Source organism: Pseudorca crassidens, chromosome 12 (assembly GCF_039906515.1).
Source record: "Pseudorca crassidens isolate mPseCra1 chromosome 12, mPseCra1.hap1, whole genome shotgun sequence".
NCBI classification, from domain to species: domain Eukaryota; kingdom Metazoa; phylum Chordata; class Mammalia; order Artiodactyla; family Delphinidae; genus Pseudorca; species Pseudorca crassidens.
In genome coordinates, this window is record NC_090307.1 from 83,496,809 (window position 1) to 83,523,472 (window position 26,664).

Consider the following 26,664-nt stretch of genomic DNA (forward strand, 5'->3'; position numbering starts at 1 on the left):
GAGGTGCCCTCTCCCAGCTGTGAGCCCGTGGGAGCAAGGTCAGCAGGCTGTAACACTGAAGGACAGAGCAAGTGCATGTCATCATGGGTTCCCCACAGAGGTGCCCTTCAGAACTGAATTTAATTGGCTGCAGAGGCAGGTGGAACCTGAAGCCCTTTGTTGCTGCCACTGCACTGCTTGGACCTGAGCCCCAAAAGCCTCTGAGCTCTGCCTGGACATTCCTAACAGTTTAAACATTCTGCCCTTCATGAGTCTGACATTTCACTTCTCCCTTCCTCTGGCTTTGTGGGACTCATTGACAGTATTTGCCTGCCAAATTGCCATGGCAGGTTTTGAAGATGGAAGTAATGTTAGACTGTCCTTGCCTAAAGAGTCTTCCTATCTACTGAGCGATATGTAGCTTTGGGAGCAGGCCAAGTAGCTCAGTCTTGGAGCTCAGATGACATGTTGGTACTAGCATATCAGAACTAGCAGAGTTGGTCAGTTTCTTGCTGGTAGAATCTTATGATATGTAAAGCATTTCTTAGCTGTCCAGGAAATATTCAAATAGAAAAAAGCACATGCCATAGCTGATTGCCAGATTAGAATACAAGACTATTACTAGTTTCAAAACATTGGATATGTTTGTCCAAATTAGGATTGTGGGTATAACATGTAACTTTCTTGTCAGGCAGAATTAATCTTAGCCACATTTTGTCTTTATTATGATTGCTATAAACAGAGGATGTGGTGGTGGCCATTTTAACAGAGCTGTTGTAAAGGAGCAGGGAAGGTTTTTTTTTTAAAGCTTCAATTAAATTACGTGTAATTTCTTGGTGCGTTTTAACTATTTATCAAATGGTTTTTTTCCTTTTTTCTGCCAGAGTATATTGACAAACCAAACCTGCCTGAAATACCAGTATTTGTTTCCTAGTACTTATTTATTTAGGCTTACATTTTTTATTGACTTTTCCTTTTAAAATATATAAATACGTTTTCATTTTCATTTTAGGTGGAAAGCCAGATGACATCACTGTCCTTCTCTCAATAGTGGCTGAGTATACAGACTGACTCACCTAGGTGTCAACTCCTGCCTCTCCTTTCATCATCCCAAATTCTCCCCTACCGTGTGTGCTGATCCTGCTGGCAGGACCATGTTTCTTTGCTACTGATCTCAGTGGCCAGTGATGTAAGCCTTTTGCCTGTCTTTTTGAGACCCCATTGAGATCTTTGTTGAGAACCACTACTGTCATTCACTAGCTCATATCTGCCAGCAACATTTGAAGAGAATCAAGATTTGAAGATTGACCTTCACTTCACATTGTCCTTTCCATGATGGGATGGAGGTTTTCAAAGCCAAAATGTCTATTACTTTTCAAAAACAGTTGAAGTATTGAAAATGAGTAATATTGGTAAAGTGAATTCAAAATTAGAATGTGTTAAAGGGATTTTAAAAGTCTAACACAAATTGTATGTTACGGTACATCTACTAGAAACATACGTTATATATTATCAAAAGATATGTTACACGTGTACTATACAGTCTGTGTTATGATTGGGTGTGGCTTTATGTTTTCATTATAAACTCCTATTTTTCAGGGGCTTATAATCTTACTCTAAAACATTGTTCTGGATTACAAAATCTTGATCCGGGGAGCTTTTTTTTGGTTACAAGTTGGAAGAAAAATTCAGTTTAGTTCTATGTATGCAAATGTTTCATGGTTTTTAAAAGATGATTAATTGTGCTCCTGTGATGAAAGTTTCAGCAGTTTATTGGTTACTGCATATCACAGGCTGGTGGCCTGATCTGCAGGGGGGTTTGGGGAGACTCCTTACCAAAAATTTTTAATGGAAATATTATTCAAGATTATAAATTCCTCAAAGCCTACAAATTTAATGTTACAGCTGAAATTCCTCCCAGCTGTCTGATATGATGCCCCTGTGTGGGAGCTTTAGGCCCATAGGCCTGATGGGTTGAGAATGGAACAGCTCTAACTTTGAATTTTGTTGGCCTTTGATGGTCACGCTATACCCCTTTTCTCACTCTCAGACCTGTTGTTAGTAGCCTTGCTTTCTATAGAGCATGTACCAAATTCAGGGAGTCCATGTGGAAAGAACACTGTGGGCAGTGGCACAAGAGTCCACGAGGAAAACTCCTAGTGATGATATGACATTTGCATTTGCCCTACACAGAAATTTAGGGGTTTCTGAATCAAGCTTAATGTTTACAGTTTCCGAATAGCCATCTTGCAGTGTATAGTTTCCTTATAAAATTACCCCACATTCAGTTTTTCCATTATCTGCAAATTCAAACTTATTTTTAAGGTTTGTGTACAAGTCGACTGCTGTAAAGATATATATTTTTGGGTCAGTTTTTTTCCTTCATTAACTTCGTGGTAGAAAAATATATATACTTAGAAATCCTTAAATTAAAGCCATGTTTTATATATGTCAGGTAACATTGGTGTATAGATGAGAATGCAATTAAACCTAATGAGAATCTACTTGAGAATATAGAAAGTCTCTTTCTCTAAAGGAGATACTTACTCCCTGGTTTATTGCATTAAAACTTATGTTTGAGGTTACCTCAACTTGTTTTAAAAGATTTTGTTTTGTGAATTTGTACTGTATATTTGAGTAACTGTCAAGCTTTTGTTTTATTTAAAAATGTTTAACATGTACCATGTACATGTCATTACTATATTTCAATGCATCATGCTTGTAACAGGCATTTCATTTATAATAAGAATGAGTTATTCATTTGTAAGCTGTTCAGTAATTTATCTACTATTCCTAAATTGGCATAATGTTAGATATCTATTTTGAATCACCTTTAATTACATGTCAGAATGCCTTAACTACCCTAACTTGACAAAACAGAATTCTTTGGTAGAGGAGATGGGGGGTGGGGTGGGGGGTGGAGAGAGACTCTGTTTAAATAATGAGAATCCATTGTGCTGTGATAAAACACAGAAGCGTGAGTGGCAAGTGGCGGGGTATTTATTTTGCACAAACTATTTGCAGTCTCTGTGTATTTAAAAAGTAAAGAAAGTTGCATCCAGAAGGGTTTTGTTGGAAGGAATACATTTACACTTGGGCTGACAACTTCAGTTCTTTTGTTGGGTTTTTAATTATTTCTGGTCAGAGGTATGGAGCCTTATGATCTGGATATATTTTGTATTAATTTTCCAATGCATACATTTAATTCCAGGTAAGAGCAGTGCTGGTCACGTCACTGGCTTTCTCTGCACTCATCTAAACCCATCAAACACAGTCTTCATAAAGGTAGATTGATGGTGGTGTTTTACACAACTCATTTAATCAACTTAGTCTTTTTTGAGAAATGAGCGTTAGAAATTGACAATGTGGTTGTTCCAGGGATGTTGAAAATAGTGGGACAAGAACTGAGTTTCACAGGGGAACTGACTTTGGACCTGGCCTGTAGATTTGGGACACAAAATATTTTCTCTTTTTTTCCCCTGCCCTTTTTGTGTTATGCACTTAATTTTATGACTGGGGGTCTGTTGGAGTGCTGCTTAACAAGTAACTTTCCTTCCACTGTCAGTGGTCAGAGGCTGTGTAGTACCCATACTGGAATTTTCCATGTCACAGGACCCAAGTCTTTGTGGGGTGTGCCTGAGATATACCACTTGGTGGGTCTAATTCTGAACTTGATGTGTTAATTGTATTTTAAATCAAGCAGTATAAACACACATATTGATACATTTGCCTCACGTAGTGGACTTTTATAACAAAAGAGAATTTGGATTTCTAATTTACAAATGGCAAATTATTTATCCCTCTCTGGATGCACCAAAGACCAGTAAAGTTTATAGCTTTTCCATCTATATTTATAAAGCAATACTGTATTATAAAAATCAATATTTTTATCACATGCTTGAAATTTTTATTTTGTTCTGTTTTAAAGTGTGCATTCTAAACATATCAGAACCTTATTTCTTCCTGTGAACTTAAGCTGCCTGCGCACAAAAAAGAATTCACCGAATGGATACACAGTAGAGTCCATAGGCTCCTAAAAACTGAAAGAAGAAATGAGGTGGGGAAAACAAGTTACTTGTCCTGAATTACTGTACTGGCTTGACATGGTTGATGGGTACTAAATCACAAAAGAATCCATTCCAGGTGTGCATGTCTGGGAGTTGGGCTGTAACTAGATTAGAAACTAGATTTCGAGCTTTGCATGATGGGCGAGTGTCTTATCACATCGGTTGCATTCGTTCTGGATAGAATAGTAGCCTTCAGTACCGCCTTCAGTACCACCAACATACCACATCATGTAACAAGGCAGTAATTGTGGGAATTCACTGAGTCAGTTTTGAGCGTTTTGGAGATTGTAAACAAGATAGGCTAGAACTGTAAATGTTTGTACTTCTGATTAAGTTCATGGTTCCTTGTCACCTTATACCAGCTATCTTTGGTAGAAGCTACAGCATCCAATTTTCCTGGAAACTATCACATTTTTGCATTTAACAAATTTTACAACATCAAAAAACCAAAATCTGCTTATAAAACAAAATGTGAAACAGAAAACATTTGGATTCTATTGTTTAAAAAAATTAAATTCTTTGCAAAATTGAACTTCAACTAAAAATCGACAGTGTCCATGTCAAAATTTTAACTGTAAGCAGGTAGTTTGTGGCAAAGATGGCTAAATAATGAAGCAAGTCTGAATTTGTGTATACTAATGAGCTGCTTTTTTCTGTTGAGACTATCATTATTTGTCTTACCCAAGAGGCAGTGACCTGAATTGGATGTCTGAAGTATAACTTATGCAGGAATAGTTCTGTAAATACATTTAAATAAACTGTAAAGATATTTAATAAATATAGTATTTATACTAATCTGTGTACTCCTTTTAATTTGAGTAGTAACAAAATAAGACACTGGCCCTTGACATTGATTTTGTTGGTCCCTATCAGGTCCTCATTTCCAAGCCTCTTAGTCTAGCAGTGACTCCATACTTTGTAGCTATCATTTCTGCCTTTTACTAGTTTATTCACTAAGGCTCTTTTTCACCAGCTCATTTACTACATCAGTTTAGCTTCCTCAAAAATTCGTCAAACTGGATTAATAATTGAATGTAATATATAGATGGTTTCCCAGCTGAGAAGCCTTTTGCATCTTCTAAATGGTATGTGAAGTCAAACAAAAATCTGGTGTCATTTAAATTTAGCATTCTGTATCCAAATTCTAAAATCCAAACTATATACAATTTGACAGTGTAACTGTCTTTTACAGACCAGTGCTGCATCTAGGTGATTACTGATGATGATGATGCCTTCACAGCTGAAACTGCCCTGGCCCATTTCAATGAGCGAACCAGAAACTTCATCCTCAGCAAGGAGACCTACAGTTACTCTCGGGTATAAATGTTCTCCGTGTAGTCATCTGCATTTATTAGGAATATGTGAAATTCAGTGTTAGTCATCAGTGTAAGCAAAAGATACATAAATCTTTAGCCTACAATGTGAAATTATGTGGGCATTGCCAGTTTCCAAAAAAAGCTTGATGAAAGCCCAGTTTCATTCACTGAGGAACATTTTGGGATGAACTTGAGTTTTTATTAGGTTATTGTGGGTAGCTGTGGCTCATTACCAAGCTACAAGAGCCAAACTCATTCTGGTTTTAGTTTGAACTCTGTTCACAGTTCTAAAGTTTACTAATCCACTCAGCCACCTTTGTCTTATTAATTCCTCACAAAATCTAAAGCACAATTGCTTGCCAGTTAACATTTCCTCGTGATTTGATGGTTTCACAGGCTTAACAATTAAGGTGTTACAAAAGTCTAGTTTGTCAGGTTATAATTGACTCTAAACAGGTTTGGGAGAGGGAGAGGCACACATCATAAGATGTTATATAACAATATTTCTGTGCCAGATTTTTTATTCTGTGCAGGTAAGAAGCTAATTCTTAAAGAGGCAAAGAACAGAGATATTCATCTTCCATCTCATTCCCCTCCAAACCCAGGCTTTCTTGGCAGTGGAGGCTGCTGTTCTATATCAGATAATACAGGAATAATTTTTTGGCATCACTTCTTTTCTGCATCACACTGCAAAATTTTAAAGTCATATATTTTTACTTAAAATCTTAACAAAATATAGCAAGCAATAGACCAAAAATGTTATGGTATTACATGCATAACTTTTTACTATGTCTGAAAGCACCAAAACTCAAATGTTTGCAATCAAACACAGAAGATACCTGAACTCTACAAGCCATATTGATGCACTCAAAATGGCTGCTAAAGAAAGTTTAAATACCTTTATAAAACTGGTAAAGAAAATGCTAAAAGCTCTAGTGTGAATGTGCGCTGAATTGAAGAAGTCTTTTTTATTTTTTTAAATTTTATTTATTTGGCTGTGTTGGGTTTTCATTGCTCCACGCATGCTTTCTCTAGTTGCGGTGAGCAGGGGCTACTCTTCGTTGTGGTGCACGGGCTTCTCATTGCGGTGGCTTCTCTTGTTGCGGAGCATGGCACGCAGGCTTCAGTAGTTGTGACTCATGGGCTCTAGAGTGCAGGCTCAGTAGTTGCAGCACACGGGCTTAGTTGCTCCACAGCATGTGGGATCTTCCCAGACCAGGGCTTGAACCCATGTCCCCTGCATTGACAGGCGGACTCTCAACCACTGCACCACCAGGGAAGTCCCTGAATTGAAGAATTCTAATGAGCTTTTTCCCTGCACAGAAAACTCTTCTCCCTCCCAAGAAGCATAATGGATTTAAAGCAAATTACATTTACTTGACAAGCAGCTATTTCTAGATATGGTTGTTGTATAAGAAGATGTTTAGAAAACTTGCAGCCCATTATCCATTTCAAGGAAGTCCAAGACAATATCTTCATAGGCTTAAGTGTGAAAATGTGTTTGAGGTGCAAGTGAGCCAGTAAATGGGTAGGGGGCCAGCTCAGCCATCATTGTTAGAATGTGGAAAAACTGCCATTATTCATGTCCTCTTCACTGTCACTTGCTGTTGCCAGACTGTGGAAAGGGTGGTTGAAGTGTTCTTGTTGGTCAGAAGAAACTGCTCCAAAGAACATGCGAGAAAACTGGAGGGGAAAAAAGTAACTGTACTGTTTATTCAAAGCAAGTTAGCGCTCATCAAATACCCCTTTTCAGAAGCTCAGCCAAGGTGGTCTCCCTAACTTTAATAGTGATGGTTCATGAAATACCCAAAACCTTCTTGAGTGGCCCAAAACATCCTAAAATAAAACCCTTCCCTGGACTCCAAATGCACACAGTGTGGAATCAGTGGTCTGCTTCTGACTACCCTGCCCGAGCCATTGAAACTAACACCAGGGACTTCCCTGGTGGTCCAGTGGCTAGGACTCCACGCTCCCAGTGTAGGAGGCCCAGGTTCAATCCCTGGTCGGGGAACTGGGTCCCACATGCAGCAAATGCAACTAAAGATCTCGCATCCCGCAACTAAGACCCGGCACAGCCAAATTAGTTAATTAATTAATTTTAAAAAGAAAGAAAGAAACTAACACTAAGGCTGTGGGAGACAGAGATAAAGGGAGACACTGTAGGCCATCCTGCTCGACTCCATCCATCTTCTCCCCTTTCCCTCCTGCTGCGACAGAAGCAGCTACTCCTGACTAGAGCCAGTCCTTCTCTCCCTGTCTCTGACTCCCAGCCCCTCCCATGCCTCTCCTCTACTGGATAAGAATGTCAGCATTTTAAAATAATCAAATGTCTCTCATTAAAATATATAAATAGCCTCATTCCCTTCCTCCCTCCATCCTTACCTCTGCTGTAGAGTTGTCTACACTTGCTTTCTCCATTTTCTCATTCTCCTATTCTTCCGTCCTATCTAAAAAAGCTCCTGACCCTCACACAGAAGCACTTCTCAAGATGGTCACCAAAAATTGCCAGATCCTTAAGCCAATGACCATTTTTCAGTCTCCATCCCACTTGATAGTCACTCTGACACTTTCTTCTCAAACCTTCCTCATGCTGCATTCTCCTGGTTGCTCTTAGACTTTTCAGCTGGCTTGCCCTCTTCTACCCAGCCTTTGAATCAGGGTTTCTCAGCCTTAACACTACTGACATTTGAGGCCTGGTGCTTCTTTGTTGTGAGGGCTGTCCTGCTCATGGGAGGGTGTTGAGCAGCATCCCTTGCCTCTGCCCACTAGATGCCAGTAGCACCCTCCTTCCTGAATTGTGACATCCAGAATTGTCTCCAGACATTGCCCAACGTCCCCTGGCCCTGGTTAAGAACCATTGCTTTAAATGATGGCAGTATTCTCCCCTGCACCCTCTCCCTAGGAACTTTCTTTCACACTGCTGGCAGAAATTACTACATATGTATATGCCAGGGAGTCTCACAGAATTTGAACTTCGTATATCCTACTACCTATTTGATTTCTGCCACTTAACATGTCCAAAATAGAATTCATGATCTTAGTGAGCATTGAACCTGTTGCTCCAGACCTTGATACCTCCTTTTCCCTTAAGCCCCATAACCAATCCATCACAGAGTCCTGCTACTTCTACCTCCTCAATTAGCTGTCTACTTTGGCCACTTCTCTCCATTGCTACTGAATCACCATCTCTCAGATGCCACAACTGAACTTCCATTCTTGCCTCACTGCATCCCATTCTGCACATAGTAGCTGCAACTAAAGTTATCTTTCCAAAATTCAACTCTGGCAGCCCTCCCTGTTAAAATCCTTCAAATACTTTAAATGCCACAGTACTTTATATGGCCGTTTACATGGCTGTTTACATCTGGCATGAATCGGCACTCAGCAATTACTCTAGTTTCATTCACCCTGTGCCATTGTTTCACCCTGGCTATCTGCCTGCTAACCACACTGGTCATCCTCCAGTTCCTTAAAACCAGCACACTCCCTCCATCACAGGGGCTTGTGCACATGCCACACATCCACTTAACTCCCCCCTACTACCTTATCCTTTCCAGTTCAGCTCAAACACCAATTTCAAAGAAGACGTTCTGACCTCCTAGATTAGGTCAGTTCATACCTTAAATCCTCTCAAAGCACCTTAAACTTTTCCTTGATTGAACTTACCACAGGTTTTTAAAAATTATCAAATATTTAGTCATGTGACTATTTGTTTAATGTCTGTCTCCCTCCTAGTCTATAATCAAGTTTAGGAATGTTTCTTGTTTATTTTGCATACCATTGTATACCCCACATCTACAACACACGGCCTTCAACAAATACCTGTGGGAGTTGCATGGTAGGTAACAAGAATGAATAAGTGAATGATCCCTGTTCTTGGCTCATCCTCACACATCAGAAGGTGAAGATGCCCTCTGCATGGGGCAGTTCTGACAGCAGCTGTTGAACCCTTGCTCCAGATGAAACACCCCAAATTAGCTGTGATACAGCATGTGGTAGGCAGAATGATGGCCTGCCCGCACCCCCAAAGATGTCCACATCTTAATCCCAGGAGCCTGTGAATATGTTATATCACATGGCAAAAGGGAATTAAGGTAGCAAATGGAATAAAGTTGCTAATCAGTGACCTGGACTATCCAGGTGGGCCCAGTGGACTCACAAGGATGCTTAAATGTGAAAAGCAGGGCTTCCCTGGTTGGCACAGTGGTTGAGAGTCTGCCTGCCGATGCAGGGGACACGGGTTCGTGCCCCGGTCCGGGAAGATCCCACATGCCGCAGAGCGGCTGGGCCTGTGAGCCATGGCCATTGAGCCTGCGCATCCGGAGCCTGTGCTCCGCAATGGGAGAGGCCACAACAGTGAGAGGCCCACATACCGAAAAAAAAAAAAAAAATGTGAAAAACAGAGAAGAGTCAGCATCAGAGTGAAGCAATGTGAAAAGGACTTGACTGGCCGTTGCTGGTTTTAAAGCTGGAAGGAAACCACAGTCAAAGAATGCAGGTGATCTCAAGAAGATAGGAAAGGCAAGAAAGCAGATTCTTCCCTAGAGTCTCCGCAAAGGAACGCAGCCTTGCCAACACCTTGATTTTAGCTCAGTGAGACCCATTTTGGACTTCTGAACTGTAAGATAATTTGTGTTGTCTTAAGCCACTGAATTTGTGGTAATTTTTTATAGCAGCAATAGGAAACTAATACACTGGCTTTGATTTTAATTGGAGGCATAGTCTCAGTTGCTTCTGAAGAGTCTAGTGTTAACCAAGGTCAAGATCCAAAGGCTGGAATTGACCTAATGATAGCATCTGTGTCTCTTCAATGTATAATATCATGTGCAAATAGCTCTTCATAATCCTTACTGTGCTATATTAAACTAAAAACCTACTAGTTTACTTTGGACTTTGAGAGCTGGCCTGAATTTGCCACTGACTTAAGGTAAATGTCATTTGCTACCCCCTCTTTTCCCTACCTACTCTTTGGCCTTTAAATCTTTCATGGCTGGATGATCAAGCCTTTCCCTGGTATATAACAGTCTTCTAATGGAGAAAGTTTATGAATGGCCATACAACTTGGAATTAGTCCAAATCCTATACGAATTGGGTAAGAAGATAAATTATTATAAAAATTTTAAAATAATATTCATATTCTCTTAAAAATAGAACTACCATACAATCCAGCAATTCCTCTCCTGGCTATTTTTCAGAAAAAAAACAAAAATGCTAATTCAAAAAGATATCTGCACCCCTATGTTCATTGCAGCCTTATTTATAATAGCCAAGATACAGAAGCAACCTAAGTGTCCACCGATAGAAGAATGGATAAAGAAGATGTGGTGTGTGTACACAGTGGAATATCACTCAGCCACAAAAAAGAATAAAATCTTGCCATTTGCAACAACGTCAATGGACCTAGAAGGTATTATGTTCAGTGAAATAAGTCAGAGAAAGACAAATACAGTGTGATTTCACTTATATACGGAATCTAAAAAGCAAAACAAATGAACAAACGTAACAAAACAGAAACAGACTCATAGATACAAAAAACAAACAGGTGGTTGCCAGAGGGGAGGGGTGTGGGGGGATGAGTGAAATAGGTGAGGGAGATTAAGAGGTACAAGCTTCCAGTTACAAAATAAATGAGTGATGGGGATGAAATGTACAGCATGGGGAATACAGTCAACAATATTATAATAACTTTGTATGGTGACTTTGGTCTTTGAAAACTGCCCTAAATTTGCTGTTGACTTATTGTGATCATTTTGTAATGTATAGAAATATCAAATCATTATGTTCTGTACCTAGAACTAACATAGTGTTGTAGGTCAATAATACTTCAATTAAAAATATAATAATATAGATATTTCCCCCATTTTGGTGCCCCTGAGAGCTGTGTATAACTTATTGAAAATCAACAATGGAAAAATATATTGGTCATTTGAATATTAGAATATAGTAATACTCCTCTACAACAGTTTAATTTTGAAAATCCCCTTTCCCAAAGTAGAATACTACCATATTATTTATCTTTTTAAATAAGGTGAATTAAAATTGATTTCATTTTGGAATTTTGTGATACTACTTGAGGGATTTTAGAAACTTTCTTAGGCTATCCCAAACCGGGGCTGAAGGTTTGCCAACCACTGGCTATGCACTAGGAATACAGAGATGAGTAAGACTCAGGCCTGCCCTTGATGAGCTCACAATCTACCTAGTGGAGTAACAAGCATATTTATTAAATTATTACATGACATTAAAAATGAATAAAACAAACAAAATGATTTGATTAGAATGAGAAGACTTCAAAAAGAGACATATCACTTGAGCTGGGCTTTGAAGGGTGGGTAGGGGTTTGAACGGTGAAAAAAGGAATACTATCACCCCAGACTGTAGGAGCAATAGTATGAACAAAAGTAGGACACAAAAGCATTTGCTGAATGTTTCCACTAAGATCAGGAACTAAGCAAGCATGCCCACTGTCTCCACTGTTAATGTTGTACTAGAGATTATGTGCTAATACAACTGAACAAAGGAGTCAGTTGGAGAGATTAAAGAAGAAATGAAACTATCTCTATATAAAAATGACATATAGCATGTCTGGAAACCCTGAGAGAATCAATGATAAAACTAATGGAAACAATAAAATAATTCAGCAGGGTAGTAGGATATAAAATTATCACAAAAAAAAACAGTAGCCTTCATATACGCAAACAATTGGCAGTCAGAAAACATAATGGTAGAGAAAACTATTTACAATAGCAATATAAAAGGTTAAATTACTTAGGAATAAACTTAAATGTGTAAATGTATATGAAAAACATTTTAAGACACTCCTGAGAGACACAAAAGTAGACCTAACAAGTGGAAATACATTGCCTGTGTTTGGATAGAATGACTCAGCATCATAAAGGTGTCTCTTAACATCCCCAAGTTAACAGAAATTTAAGGAAATCCCAATTAAAAAAATACCAACAGACTTTTTCTGGAGCTAGATAAGCTGATATTAAAGTTCAAGTAAAAAATACACATTCAGGAATAGCCAGGAAAAACTGACTAAATCTACAAAGGGATACTAACTCTACCAGACATTAAAACATACTCTGAAGGGCTGGAACTGGACCTCAGGGGAGGAAATGAGAAGATTTTATTAAATACCCTAGGGAAAGTCCCTGAATGCCATTCCAAGGGGTTTAGGTGAAATCCTATGGGCAAAGCAGAATGATCCAAGTGACAATAAAAGCAGGAGAGTGATGTATAACAATAACTAACATTTAATGAGCACTGACCATGTGCCAGCTCCATGTATTAGCCCAATTAATTTTCACAACAATTCAATTGGGTAGCATTATTATTATTCCCATTTTACTAACAGAAAGAAAACTGAAGCAAAGATAAGTAACTTATCCAAGTTACACAGCTAATAAGTGGCAAGACAGAGATTCCAACCCAGAAACTCTAGAGCCAGTGCTCTGGAGTCCTATACCTCATTGTAAATATAAGGTCTCAAAAGAATCTTCTGGTACACTGTGGAGGAAACCAGAGTGGAGGAGAATGGAGGCATGGAGGTCAATCAGAAGGCCCACCGTAGTTCATATAGAAGATGATAATGGTCTAAATTATTTACCCATAACGTAATTTCATTTTTGCAGGAGTTAAGGCAAATAATTCCCTTTAAAAATAGAACTTTCTTTTTAGAATTTAAGTGACATGATAGGAAATTTGAAGAAAAGAGTGCTGTAATGGTACTCATGGAGCTTACAGCTCTAAATGTCACTTTCCCTAGTGAGGAAATTGGCAATCTTAGTGAATTTCAGGGAAGTGAAGCAGCAGGAAAATGTATTCCTGTTGCTGCCTGCGAAAAAGTAAGCACAATATGTGTGACCAAAAAACAGGACGAGGAAAATGTTTCTGTATAATGAAAAGACAGATTTCAGTTTTCACTTTATGGCCAAGCTAGTAATTCACGAGAAGAGAAAATTGCCATAAGTGCCAGGCATATAACAGGTATTCAATAAACACTGTGGCATCAAACTGAATAATAAGTGGAGTTTACTATCCAATTTTACTACCCTAAAAGTCTTCATACAGTGTAAGTAGTGACTTTTAGTAACATTATTTCTCCTTAGAGTTATTTCTAACTCTAAGAAACTCATATTTCCAAACCAATAATAATAACAACAGCAAAACAAGCTTGAATAAAACATCAATATAAACATGTAAAACAGGGACTATCATTATTTGATACTTCTAATAAATTGTTTATCTTCAGTGGATTTCTTAAGGTTTAACACTATAGCATTTTGTGAAGTTTATCATCCATCTAGTAAAATGTTGGTTACATAATAATGTTCTTAACTGGGACACCACTATGAAGGAATTTGTGATGTTTGTTGTGATGAAGTTTACATTTGTACTACCATGAATAAAGGATTTCCCAACCAAACTTGAAAAATAAAATTAGAAGGACATGTATTTTAGAAAGCAAAGTATATGACTTTAGCATATTATTTGTATTCAAAGATAAGTATGCTATAAGAAATCATAATTTATTCTTTAAAACAAGTGACTCAAATTTCTATTTGAATATACTTTGTTAGAATTACTCAATGAGCAATTTAACTATTTTGTATTGACATTCTGTAAATCAGCCTTTTCTCCATGTCAGACTGGTTTCACCTCTCCCCTAGCAAAAAATAATAAAATTAATTTCCCGGATATTGGGGGTGGGCTGAGGCAGGGAGATTGCAAAGGGAGACGGATGACGAGAGTTCTTGACTGAGATGCAGTTGTGTCTCAGTGTTTTTCTTTTACCTTCCTGAGATGTGAAGATCCTGGCACTTCCTCCGTGTCACTGACACTGCTTTCTGGTACTTCACTAATGTCTCTGTTCGCTCTTTCCGTTAATGGGCTGCCACGGTTTTCCAATGAAGAGACTTTCGTGCGAGTCTCAGAATAAAGCCTTTTGGGTACTGCTTTTCTCGAGATATACTCTGCGTCCTTGCTGGTTACATTTTTACCAGCCTCTGAATTTGAATGTATCAGCTCTGACCTGAGGTATTAATAGAGATTAAATGAATGAACTGTTTACTTTGAAGAATATATTTTTATATAACTAATGGATCAATGTGGGATGACAATAACACTGGTTTAGGGAATATACTGAAATAACATTGAACTAATTGTTGAAAGTTAAGATTTACATACATGATTATTTAGAAATTCTCTTGACAGATTCAGATTTTTCAGTAAAACAACCCAATGTATATGAGACAATCTTGTGACACGGTAATAGGGCGAAGTTAGAAAAAAAGTCAAATAAATTACAGTATATCTGTATGATAAAATTGTATAGAGTCATTAAAAATCATGTTTCCAAGTTATTATCAACAATACTGGAAAATGTTCACAATATAATATTTTGTGGGAAAAAACAGAATACAAAACTACATATGCTATATGACCCAATCTTGTTTTTTTTTTTTTCCAATCTTGTTTTAAAATGCAACTGTATGCAAAATTAAAAGTCTGAAAGAAAACACAGTGTGCCAAATATTAACAGTGGCTATCACTAGATGGTAAAATTGTCGGTGTTTTTTAATTTATTCTTTGTACTTTCCTGCATTTTCCAAATTTCCCATAGTAAGTTTATGTTACTTTTACAATGAAGCACCTTCCACCAAAAAAAAGTTATTAAGAGACAAAAGGGGGAACTCCCTGGTGGTCCAGCAGTTAGGATCCGGTGCTTTCACTGCCGTGGCCCAGGTTCAATCCCTGGTCGGGGAACTGAGATCCCTCAAGCCGCGCAGCGCAGCCGAAATTAAAAAAAAAAAAAAAAGAGAGAGAGAGACAAAAGGGGAAAAAAAGAAAGAAAAGCAATGGCTGTTTCTCTCTCTAAGAAAGAGAGTTCTGGGTAGTGAATACAAACTTCCCTGTGAACCTTAACACTATATCACTCCTAAAAAACAACTACTGAAAATGGAAATGAGTTTTAGGTAACGACAAAGATAAACCAGGCAGTCCTGTTAAATTGTGATCATAAGAGAAAAAGCAAATATCTAGTGAAAGATGGGTGATATTTCTCTGTTACAGTTAGGTCTTCCTGGAGCTTTCCTGATTCAATTAAAATTTCTGATCTTCTAATGTTTTCATCCTCAATTGTTTCCTAAATGAATGCCATTGAATTATTTCAGAATAAGACTGCAATGGCTTTATCCCAACCAATAAAGACATTAAAACATGGCCTTACCTTTTTCGTTTTTGTGAAAGACACAGTGATTGTGGAGAAGATGCGCTACTTGGCTCATCAGCTAATGTAGCCAAAATAAAGTTGGCTTCCAATAACATATCGTCAATACTTAAAGCCATGGGTCTAAAAAAGGCAAAGTAAGAGCAAACATCACACTCTCACTCATTTTCTGATGGACATTGGGAAAACATTAAAAAATGATAATTTTGGAGTAAAAAGAAACAGTAAAAGTCTTGTCTTTTCACAAATTGAGACAGTCCTAAGAACTAAAAGTATCCTTAGAAATCATCACATCCAATTTCATAAAACACATTCATCCTAGCCCAATCTCTCTGAAATTTTAGTTCTGAAATATCATATAAAGTACCATAGTTTCATAGAGATTTAACTTGTTTAAGCCATGTATAATTTTCTAATTTGGCAATTTATTCAGTATGTCAAGTTTATAAATGTTTTTACTCTTCAGAATAATATATCTTTCTAAATCAAGTTACCAATAAAAAGAACTCTAGGTTATGACATCTTTCAAAATTTTAGTTTGATAAGTGTTGCTAGTAAAGTTAAGGAATTCCTGAGGTGTGAATTAATTTCAAAGTGAACCAAAGGGTTTTATTATTAATGTATGACAAAAGAAAAAGAAACAAACTCAGAAATTTCCCAAGGACCTACTTCCCAGGAAAATCAAAATGAATGGCTATAGGAGCATGTGTAGCTTCTGAAAATGTCAGCATTCCCTGAAAGGAAAAAAAGGGGAAAAATGTGAAATCTTTATTAAAAATTGCCATTGATAATTCTAATTGGACACAAATTTTGGTTTACCTTCAGTTCTTTGAAGCAAAATGTTATTTCAGTGTTGACTCCAATTTGATAGAAGTCAAACTCATCTGGCCCAACAAACATCTCACTGTATACAGAATTGGTCAAATCTGCTCAATGTTATAGGAAAGTAAAGAATAAAATTAGTTCCAGTGGTATTTGTTAAATTTTGATAAGAAAATAAAGCATAAGTGATAAGTTAAAAATAGCCACAAATTCTCTGACATTCCTTCATTGAGAGGTGGGGTCTGTGTCTATGTCCCCTCCCCTTGAATCTGGGGTGAGTGGGCTCTTCGTCTGCTCTCACCAATAGGATATGGTGGAGTGACCTGGTGCTAGTTTCTGGTCTGGGCCCAGGCCTTAAGAGACTGGCAGCCTCCACTTCTTCAATCCCACAAGCCACACAGGGCAGCCAAAAAAAAAAAGTAAAAATCAACTTAGAATGGGAGAAAATATTTGAAATCATATATATGAAAAAGGGAGAAAAATAAAAAGACAAATAACTCAAGTGAAAAATAAGGGATGTGAACAGACATTTCTCCAAAGAAGATATACAAATAAGCAATAAGAACACAAAAAAAGATACTCAACATCATTAGTTGCTAGAGAAATGAAAATCAAAACCACAATAAGACAACACTTCACACCCACTAGGATGGCTATCGTCCAAAAGACAGACAATAACAGAGGTGTTGAATTTTTTTTCCCCCGAGGTGTTGAATTTTGTTCTCTAATATTTTATTAAACTTTTATGTGCATTTTTTAAAATGAAAATATGATGATACTATGCATACCATTTTATAATCTATTCAATAATGTATCCTGACTATTTTTCCATGTCAATAAGTACATTTTCCTAATTATTTATGTGTGTTGGTGTTTTGTGTTTTCCACTACAAAATTAACTTCAATAAACATCTTTGACATACACACCCAGAGAGAAAGAAATGTATATAGATACACACACAAGACTTCTTTTTTTTTTTTTTTGGCCACGCCACATGGCTTGCAGGATCTCAGTTTCCCAACCAGGGCTTGGACCCAGGCCACAGCAGCGAAAGCACCGGACCCTAACCATTAGGCCACCAGGGAACTCCCAAGACTACTTTTAATAGCTTCATAGTATTTCACTAGACCAATCTCCTGTTGTCAGATCTAAGGTATATAGAAAAAGATGAACCAAACTATTGAGTACTTGTCTCTAGACAGTGGGATTTCAGGTGACTTTATTAGTGCTTTTTATGTGTTTTTAATTTTCTTCAATGAACATGAATTATGTAAGTGTAAGAACAAAGGAGAAATGGTATATATATTTTAAAAGGACCAAACAATACCTTACAAATACCTTCATCTCAATCAAGAAGGCTCATGTCATGACTTGTGTTTGCTGGGGGCGGCGGGGTGGGGGGGTGTCACTGGATTGGGAGATTGGGACTAGAAGATGGAAACTATTATATAGAGAATGGATAAACAAGAAGGTCCTACTGTATAGCACAGGGAACTATGTTCAGTATCCTGTAATAAACCATAATGGAAAAGAATATGAAACAGAATATTAAAAAAATTAATTTAAAAAAAGAAGGCTCATGTCACTCCCAGTGTGCTGGCGTAGAGTAAGTTCAATAATAAAGTTAAACAATTGGGTCCCCAGTCAACCATAACTACAACTACTCATTAGAAAGCTTCTTACAAGGGACAGTGTCTGAATAAATGGCCATTTATTCAGAGATGGCATTATGAATATAAAACAGACCCTTTCACTAGCCAAGCATATATTTTCCAGATCATGCACCCCTGAGTGCCAAAACAGAATGCTAGATGGGACTTTGAGAGAAGCAATAAGAGCACAGTGGTAATGAGACTAAGCCCTGGAGCCTGACAGTCTATATTCAGATTATAATCCACCACTTATTAACTATGTGACAGCAGGCAAGTCACTTAGTTTCTCTGTGCTTCATATTCTTCATATAGAAAATGTATACTAATAGTACTTACATCACAGACTTGTTACAAAGATCAAATGGATTCAGAAATGTAAACCATTTAGAACAGAACCTGGCACAAACTAGACCCTGCAAAGTCGTCTGACCCAACTTAAGCCCTGGTTATACTGGTTTTTCACTTCAAAATAATGTTTCTTCCTTTGTATTCTTTCTTTACTGCTATCACCAAAAAAAAAAAAAAAAATCCAAGGTCAAAGAGTCTCAGACAAGTGGTGTCCATAATACCCTAGTAAATTTCCTTAATAGCAAAACTCCTGACTTAATCATGCTTTAGTTTCTCCATTCCATCTGTATAACTCTTAGAAGAGCTGACTTAATATTCACGTTGGGGCTTCCCTGGTGGTGCAGTGGTTAAGAATCCGCCTGCCAATGCAGAGGACATGGGTTTGAGCCCTGGTCCAGGAAGGTCCCACATGCTGCGGATCAACTAAGCCCATGCACCACAACTACTGAGCCTGTGCTCTAGAGCCTGCCAGCCACAACTACTGAGCCCACGTGCCGCAACTACTGAAGCCCACGCACCTAGAGCCTGTGCCCAAAATAAAATAAATAAATTTATAAAAAATATTTCATTCATTAAGAAATATTCATATTTTCTGTCCTATATATTTGCCATCTGGAATATCTTACATTTCTAACTTAAAGTTACTTTTCCTTTTTATGTGGTCAAAGATCATCTCAACTGGATTGCTGACCTCTTAATTTTTCTTTATGCTAAATACAAAGGATGAGAAATAGACCTTAAAATTTTAACTGAAAAAATATTTTTCTCAGTAACCATTCTAATTTTATTTTTTTAATACATTTATTTATTTATTTATTTTTGGCTGTGTTGGGTCTTCATTGCTGCGTGCAGGCTTTCTCTAGTTGCGGAGAGCAGGGGCTACTCTTCCTCACGGTGCACAGGTTTCTCATTGCGGTGGCTTCTCTTCGTTGCGGAGCACAGGCTCTAGGCATGAAGGCTTCAGTAGTTGTGGCACTCGGGCTCAGTAGTTGTGGCTCATGGGTTAGTTGCTCTGCGGATGTGGGATCTTCCCAGACCAGGGCTCGAACCTGTGTCCCCTGCATTGGCCCAGTGGTTCTTAACCACTGTGCAACCAGAGAAGTCCCATTCTCCTAATTATAAAACAATCTGAATTTCAAAGCCAAGTATTTTAATTACTGATTGTGACAAATTTCTCAGGTCTCTTAAAAATTTTAATGATCTTTCTACATTTTACTGCCTTTTAGACAAGAAAAAGTATTATGTCACTAATATTTACTGTATAACCGTACAGTTATCAGGAAAGCCAGGAAGTAATATTCTATGAAAGCACAGTGACAGATATAATCCTTACCCATTGATTCCTCATTAGAACTCTTAATGCAAACGTTCAGTGGAGTAACAGCAAGAGTAACTTCCTCTTGACTCGATGTAAAAAGAACAGTTGCCTCAGCAAGCACTCTATAAAATGTAAGGAACAGTAGTACATTATTTGAAGAACAAACAGAAAGAAATTATCATATTAAATGGGACTCATCTTTAACCTGGAAATAAATAGGTTAATTGTCCTGGATTTAGAAAAATCTACCCAAAAGACCTATCTTCATTCTTCTATATGAGCTGGTATATTTTTAGTATATCTTAAAATTACAACATTAGGAATCCCCTGGCGGTCCAGTGGTTAGGACCCGGCGCTTTCACTGATGGGGGCTGGGATCAATCCTTGGTCAGGGAACTAAGATTCTGAAAGCCGCTCGGCTGCAGCCAAAAATAAGAAAGAATTACAACATCATTTGAAGGCCAGAGAATAGCAAAATATATTCTAAGTAAAACATGTGAAAACTGCAGAATAAACCAAACACTAGAATAAAATATCTTTAATTCTATGCTTTCACATCCCCAATACATTTTTTAACAAAAATGACCTGGGATCATACTCCTAAGGGAGATAGTAGAAAATGGAGATGTTCACACAGAACTGGGGTGAACTATGCTGGAGACGCAGTCGAGGGGTAGAGGTTTACAAGCAGTCTGCTGCCTGTATTCTCTTTCCCTTTGTCACTTGTCCTAGATTATTAACTATATCTTTCAAGGTTGTCCTGACATCCCAAATGTCCTTTCATCCTGGGCTCCCTTTTTTTTTTTTTTTTTCAGTACGCAGGCCTCTCACTGTTGTGGCCTCTCCCGTTGTGGAGCACAGGCTGCGGACGCGCTGGCTCAGCGGCCATGGTTCACGGGCCAGCCGCTCCGCGGCATGTAGGATCTTCCCGCACCAGGGCACAAACCCGTCTCCCCTGCATCGGCAGACGGACTCTCAACCACTGCGCCACCAGGGAAGCCCTGGGCTCGCTTTTTAAAAACACCTTTACTGAGATATAACTCACGTTCTACACAATTCACAGATTTAAAATTGTTTGATTTGCATTTCCCTAACAACAAATGGTGTTGATCATCCTTTTCATGTGCTTGTTGGCCATTTGCATACGTTCTTTGGAAAAATGTCCATTCAAATCCTTTGCCCATTTTTTAGTTAGGTTACTTATTATCTTTTTATTATTGCATTAAAAGTTCTGGCCTATTTTTTGTTTGTTTTGTTTTGTTTTGTTCTTCATTGCTGCACACAGGCTTTCTCTAGTTGCGGCGAGCCAGGGCTACTCTTTCTTGTGGTGCGCGGGCTTCTCATTGTGGTGGCTTATCTTGTTGCGAAGCACGGGCTCTAGGCACGTGGGCTTCAGTAGTTGTGGCACGTGCGCTCAGTGGTTGTGGCTCACGGTCTCTAGAACGCAGGCTCAGTAGCTGTGTTACAGGGGCTTAGCTGCTCCACAGCATGTGGGATCTTCCCGGACCAGGGCTCAAACCCGTGTCCCCTGCACTGGCAGGCGGATTCTTAACCATTGCGCCACCAGGGAAGCCCTGGCCTATTTTTTAAATTGAGGTGAGGTCAGATAAAAATGAGATTCTTAGAATTTCTGTAATGTTAGTGTTAACCTGCTAATAGACATTAGATTAGCAGAGTTTCTCAATGCCAAAATGTCAGGAACACCTACCAAATTAATCTGGAAACTTTTCCAGTGTTAAGGGAGAGGTGTTGTACAAGATACTAAACAACCTGATACCAGAAATGACAATATGAATGTGCAATTCAAAAAGGAAGAAAAATACAAATTGCTAATAAATATATGGAAAGATGCTCAAACTCCCTAGTAATAAAATAAACACCAAAAAATGACTTTTTTTTATATTAAAAAAAAAAGACTATGTCTTCCATAATAGGAGTTTCCTTCTCTCTTTCCCTCTCTCTCTCTCTCTCTCTCTCTCTCTCTCTCTGGTTACCAGGTGCCATGTTGTGAGGACAATCGGCCAGCCTACAAAGAGGCCTGCATGGTGAGGAACTGAGGTCTACCAGCAACTACATGGGTGAGCTTAGAAGCTGACTTTCTGAGGCCTCCCACAGCCATGTCAGTGAGCTTGGGAGTGAAATTCTTCAAGTTCAGCCTTCAGATGAGACCACAGCCCTGGCTGATGGCTTGACTTCAACCTCATGAGAAACCTTGAGCCAAAAGTACCCAGCTAAGTCACACTTATTATTTTGAAGTAATAAATGTCTGGGTTTTTTTAAAGCTTTAAGTTATGGGGAAATTTGCTTCACAGAAATAGGTAACTAATACACTATCTTATGCACTACCAGCAGCATTGTTTGTGATGGCAAAAAGTCGGAAACAACCAACTTTTTCACAAATAGGGTAATGTGTAACTAAATTATGGTTCACTCATACAAGTAAAAATTATGCAATCATTAAAAAGAATAAAATTGATTTAACTAGGGCTTCCCTGGTGGCGCAGTGGTTGAGAGTCTGCCTGCCAATGCAGGGGACACGGGTTGGTGCCCTGGTCCGGGAAGATCCCACATGCCGCGGAGCGACTGGGCCCGTGAGCAATGGCCGCTGAGCCTGCGCGTCCGGAGCCTGTGCTCCGCAACGGGAGGGGCCACAGCAGTGAGAGGCCCGCGCACCGCAAAAAAAAAAAAAAAAAAAAAATTGATTTAAACTGACATAGACACTAAAAAAGAAAGTTGCCAAACAATAAGGATAGTAGGACATTTTCTTTTAAAAAACTATGTATGTGTCTAGTAGGTGATATAAATTTGAGAGAGGAGAAAAAGAGAGAAAGAAAGATATCCATAGCTATAGGGAAAAAGAAAGTTATAGAAAGACTGGCTATAAATAGAAGATGATATAGAAGGATTACACCAAATTGTTAATAGATGTTAAACCCCTGCCAAGTGGGATATATGTGGCAAGTAGAGGAGAAAGACTTCCATTTTTCATCTCTGCACTCTTCTATAAATTTTAGATGTATTGCAAGGAGCATGTATTTCTTTTGTAATTTGAAAAACAATAAGGATAAAATATCTTTTGGCTTACAAAGTAATTAATGTTTAAGCTACAGCTTAACTGAAAAATTGAGTACCTTTCACTGACAAATATGTCCCACTCATTCTCTAGAAAAAACAAACAAACAAACACTTAGGGATAAAATCAGTTCATGTAAAAAGTGTTAAAATTTCCTCATGCTGTGTGTGTTAAGACTCAGATAGAAGGAACCATAAAAATGCAAAGTATTATTAGATAATATATTTTTCTCTTAATACCACTTGATGTAGAAAGCCATTGATGGGATACTTCTAGAACATTTTGGCCACTAAATTATTATTTCTACCATTAGGCAGTTATTATTATCTACTTTTACCTTTCTCAAGGTTTCCTCTTGATCCTTTAAGGTGATTTCTACAAGTCCAGTGTTAGCTTAAAAAAATGTAACTGATTTAAAAGCTCTAGGCTATTAATTCTTTACTCTGTGACCATAATATATTCAGAAAAATAAAAATAAACAACAGAGAACTCATTACCTTGGTTGAATCACTAGTGTATTAGAACACATATTCTTTTCAAAAATAACTTGCAAAGGCTGACTTTCTTGAAAACACAAATTATGAATCCTTTTAATACCTTAAAAATAATAAAGCAACCCGTTAAAAATTTTAAGTGCAAAATTAACAGATTTTTAAAAGTCTTTAAGTTTCAGAGCCAGATTAAAATAATAAAATTAAAGTAATATTTAATATCTGACAGGTGCACAAAGCTTACAAGAAGCACTATCCCTTAATGCATGTGTTTATCGCTCCCTAGTGGACACCATGTAACATGTCACACCCTCCAACCAATTAGGCAGTAGAGTTCCCACATTCTTTTGAAATACAGGTAATTTCTTAAATTGTGTGTAAAATAGTAATTGCCCACTACAGATCATATGTCTATGATTCTTTTTCAGTATTTTTCATCCAAACTAATATTTTTGGATGGGAACTTTAAAAGTAAAACGTAAGCATCCGGTCTGTGAATTCTTTCCCTCTGAGAGGAGGAGAGGAGTGTGGAGCAATAATGGCTACGGCCCAATGTACCGGCAACTGCAGGATATGTTGTACGTACATTACCTCTGATCCTCACAATATGCCTATGGGATAGGTACTTGATCTCAGAAGAGGAAAGTATAGCTCTAGCTCTGTTAAATGACTTCAAGGCTATGCTATTTTAACAAGTATTGCTAGAATTTGAATCTAAGTTTGTTTTATCTCTCTTTTTTTTTTTCTGAATCTGAGTTTGAATATGGAGCCCGTGTAATAAAATCCAGGTGGGCTATAACTTTCTACAGCATAATAATGTTATAATAAGAATCAAAAGGATTCGCTATAAACATTCCTCAACTTATTTTTTAACTGAATTAATAACAACAGCAATATTTATTATTTTCATAAATATTTACTGAGCACTTACTATGTACAAGGCTGATCAGTTGTTCTTTTCTTTTGTTTTGTTGTTTTTTTTTTTTGACCGCGCAGTGAGGCATGTGTGACCTTCATGACCAGGGATCGAAACTGTGCCCCCTGCATTGGGAGTGCGGAGTCTTAACCACTGGACAGCCAGGGAAGTCCCTGACCACTTAGGTTTTTTTTTTTTTTTTTTAATTAATTAATTATTTTTTTGGCTGTGTTGGGTCTTTGTTGCTGCATGCGGTCTTTCTCTAGTTGCGGCGAGTGGGGGCTACTCTTCATTGTGGTGCGTGGGCTTCTCCTTGCAGTGGCTTCTCTTGTTGCAGAGCATGGGCTCTAGGTGTGCAGGCTTCAGTAGTTGTGGCACACGGGCTCAGTAGTTGTGGCTCACGGGCTTAGTTGCTCCGCGGCATGTGGGATCTTCCCGGACCAGGGCTCTAATCTGTGTCCCCTGCATTGGCAGGCGGATTCTTAACCACTGCGCCATCAAGGAATTCCTGATCAGTTGGTTTTTAATGGATAACAAACCACAAAATTTAATCAGAAATTTAGTGGCTCAAAATAACAAACATTTGTTATTTCTAACAATTCAGCTGAGTGGCTCCTCTGGTTTGGGTTGGCTTAGCTGTGGCTGGATCATTTTGAATGGCCTCATATTCATATCTGGGGCCTCACAGTTGGGACAACAGGGACAGCCGGGATGGCTGGGGCCTCTCACCACATGGTCTCCTATCTTCCAGGAGTCTTCGCTGGGCTGTGCTTATTCTCATGCTGATGAAAATGTTCTTAGTTTAACAGTGGAAGCTGACAGGCCTCTTGAGGCCTAGACTCGGAACTCACACAACATCACTTCTAGTTCATTCTATTGATATAAAAGCAACTCCAAGGCCAGCTGAGATTCAAAGTAGGGAAACACACAGGGATGAATTTGGGAGCTGTGGACTAGCAAAGAACAACTCAGACAAAAATTTCTGACCTCACAGAGCTTACATTCTAGCGAAGGGAGGCAAACAATAAGAAAATCAAAAGCAGTACTTCCCTCGTGGTCCAATTGTTAAGCCTGCGCTTTCACTGCAGGGGGCACAGGTTTGCTCCCTGGTCGGGGAACTAAGATCCTGCATGCCGTGCGGTGCAGCCAAAAAAAGAAAAAGTAAAATAATTGGTCTGTCACATAGTGATAAGTAGCACAGGAGAAAAGGAAAGCTGAAAGGGGGCTGGGGAGTGCCGGTGGTGGTGGGCAGCAATTTCAAATAAGGAGGTCAAGGAAGACCTCATGGAAAAGATGCCATTTGAGCAAGACTGAAGGAGGTCTTTGAAAGAGCAAACCATGTGCTATCTGGAGAAGGAGCTTGCTAGGCAGAGGGAACAGGGACCCAGCCTGGGACTCCCAGATCATGTGGTATCTTACTGGCCATTGTAAGATCTTCGGCTTTTACCTTGGGTAAAATGGTGAGCTTTTTGAGAGTTTTAAGCACTGGAGTAACATAATCTGACCTATTTTAAAGGGATTACTGTGGCTGCTATTTTGGGAAGACACAAAGCTCAAAAGTTGGCATATCTTACCTATTTTAAAAAATATTTTCAAGTTACTTTTAGATGGATAGGTAATAGAAGGTAATAGATGTACATGGTATAAAATTCAAAAGATACCAAAGAATAGACAGTGAAAATAAGTCACCCTCCACCTCTGACTCCTGCCACCCCAGTACCCTACTCAGAGGTAACTACGGTTACCAGTTTCTTAGGTATTCTTCAGAAATAGCCCATGCATATACAAGCACAATCATATCTCTATAACAAATACCTGACTTGGGTGAATGTTCTATTGGCATTGCCGAGGATGTCCAAGCTGAGAAATGCCTTATTTCTTTGTCATCCCTGATGCTTTTTTTCTTGCTACTTGCTTCCTTCCCCTTTTTCCTTAACATACGCTAAACACTTGCAGTCTATACCTTTGACCACACTGCTCCCTCATCATAGAATGCCTTCCCATTTCTGACTATTAGAAATTTAGCCCAGGACCAGATGCCTTCACAGGCAAATTCTATCAAACATTTAGAGAAGAGCTAACACCTATCCTTCTCAAAGTCTTCCAAAATATAGCAGAGGGAGGAACACTCCCAAACTCATTCTACGAGGCCACCATCACCCTGATACCAAAACCAGACAAAGGTGTCACTAGGAAAGAAAACTACAGGCCAATATCACTGATGAACATAGATGCAAAAATTCTCAACAAAATACTAGCAAACAGAATCCAACAGCACATTAAACGGATCATACACCATGATCAAGTGGGGTTTATCCCAGGAATGCAAGGATTCTTTAATATATGCAAATCAATCAACGTGATACACCATATTAGCAAATTGAAGGAGAAAAACCATATGGTCATCTCAATAGATGCAGAGAAAGCTTTTGACAAAATTCAACACA

The 26,664-nt window shown here is 38.4% G+C and overlaps 2 protein-coding genes across 2 annotated transcripts in view; one reads left to right on the plus strand and one right to left on the minus strand.

Annotated features, from left to right (window-relative positions):
* Nucleotides 1-4,841, plus strand: part of PPTC7 (protein phosphatase targeting COQ7) — a 40,132-nt gene extending 35,291 nt beyond the window's left edge. Inside the window, exon 6 of the mRNA XM_067700877.1 lies at nucleotides 992-4,841. Within this exon, the coding sequence (XP_067556978.1) occupies nucleotides 992-1,050 (59 nt within the window). The 3' untranslated portion in view covers nucleotides 1,051-4,841. The remainder of the gene's footprint in view (nucleotides 1-991) is intronic.
* Nucleotides 4,842-6,007: 1,166 nt separating this feature from the next.
* Nucleotides 6,008-26,664, minus strand: part of RAD9B (RAD9 checkpoint clamp component B) — a 29,225-nt gene continuing 8,568 nt past the window's right edge. The window contains exons 4-10 of the mRNA XM_067700878.1: nucleotides 23,308-23,407; nucleotides 19,753-19,859; nucleotides 16,416-16,522; nucleotides 16,266-16,330; nucleotides 15,597-15,719; nucleotides 14,162-14,399; nucleotides 6,008-7,045 (exon numbers count right to left, since the gene is read on the minus strand). Coding sequence (XP_067556979.1) covers nucleotides 6,917-7,045; nucleotides 14,162-14,399; nucleotides 15,597-15,719; nucleotides 16,266-16,330; nucleotides 16,416-16,522; nucleotides 19,753-19,859; nucleotides 23,308-23,407 — 869 coding nt within the window. The 3' untranslated portion in view covers nucleotides 6,008-6,916. The remainder of the gene's footprint in view (nucleotides 7,046-14,161; nucleotides 14,400-15,596; nucleotides 15,720-16,265; nucleotides 16,331-16,415; nucleotides 16,523-19,752; nucleotides 19,860-23,307; nucleotides 23,408-26,664) is intronic.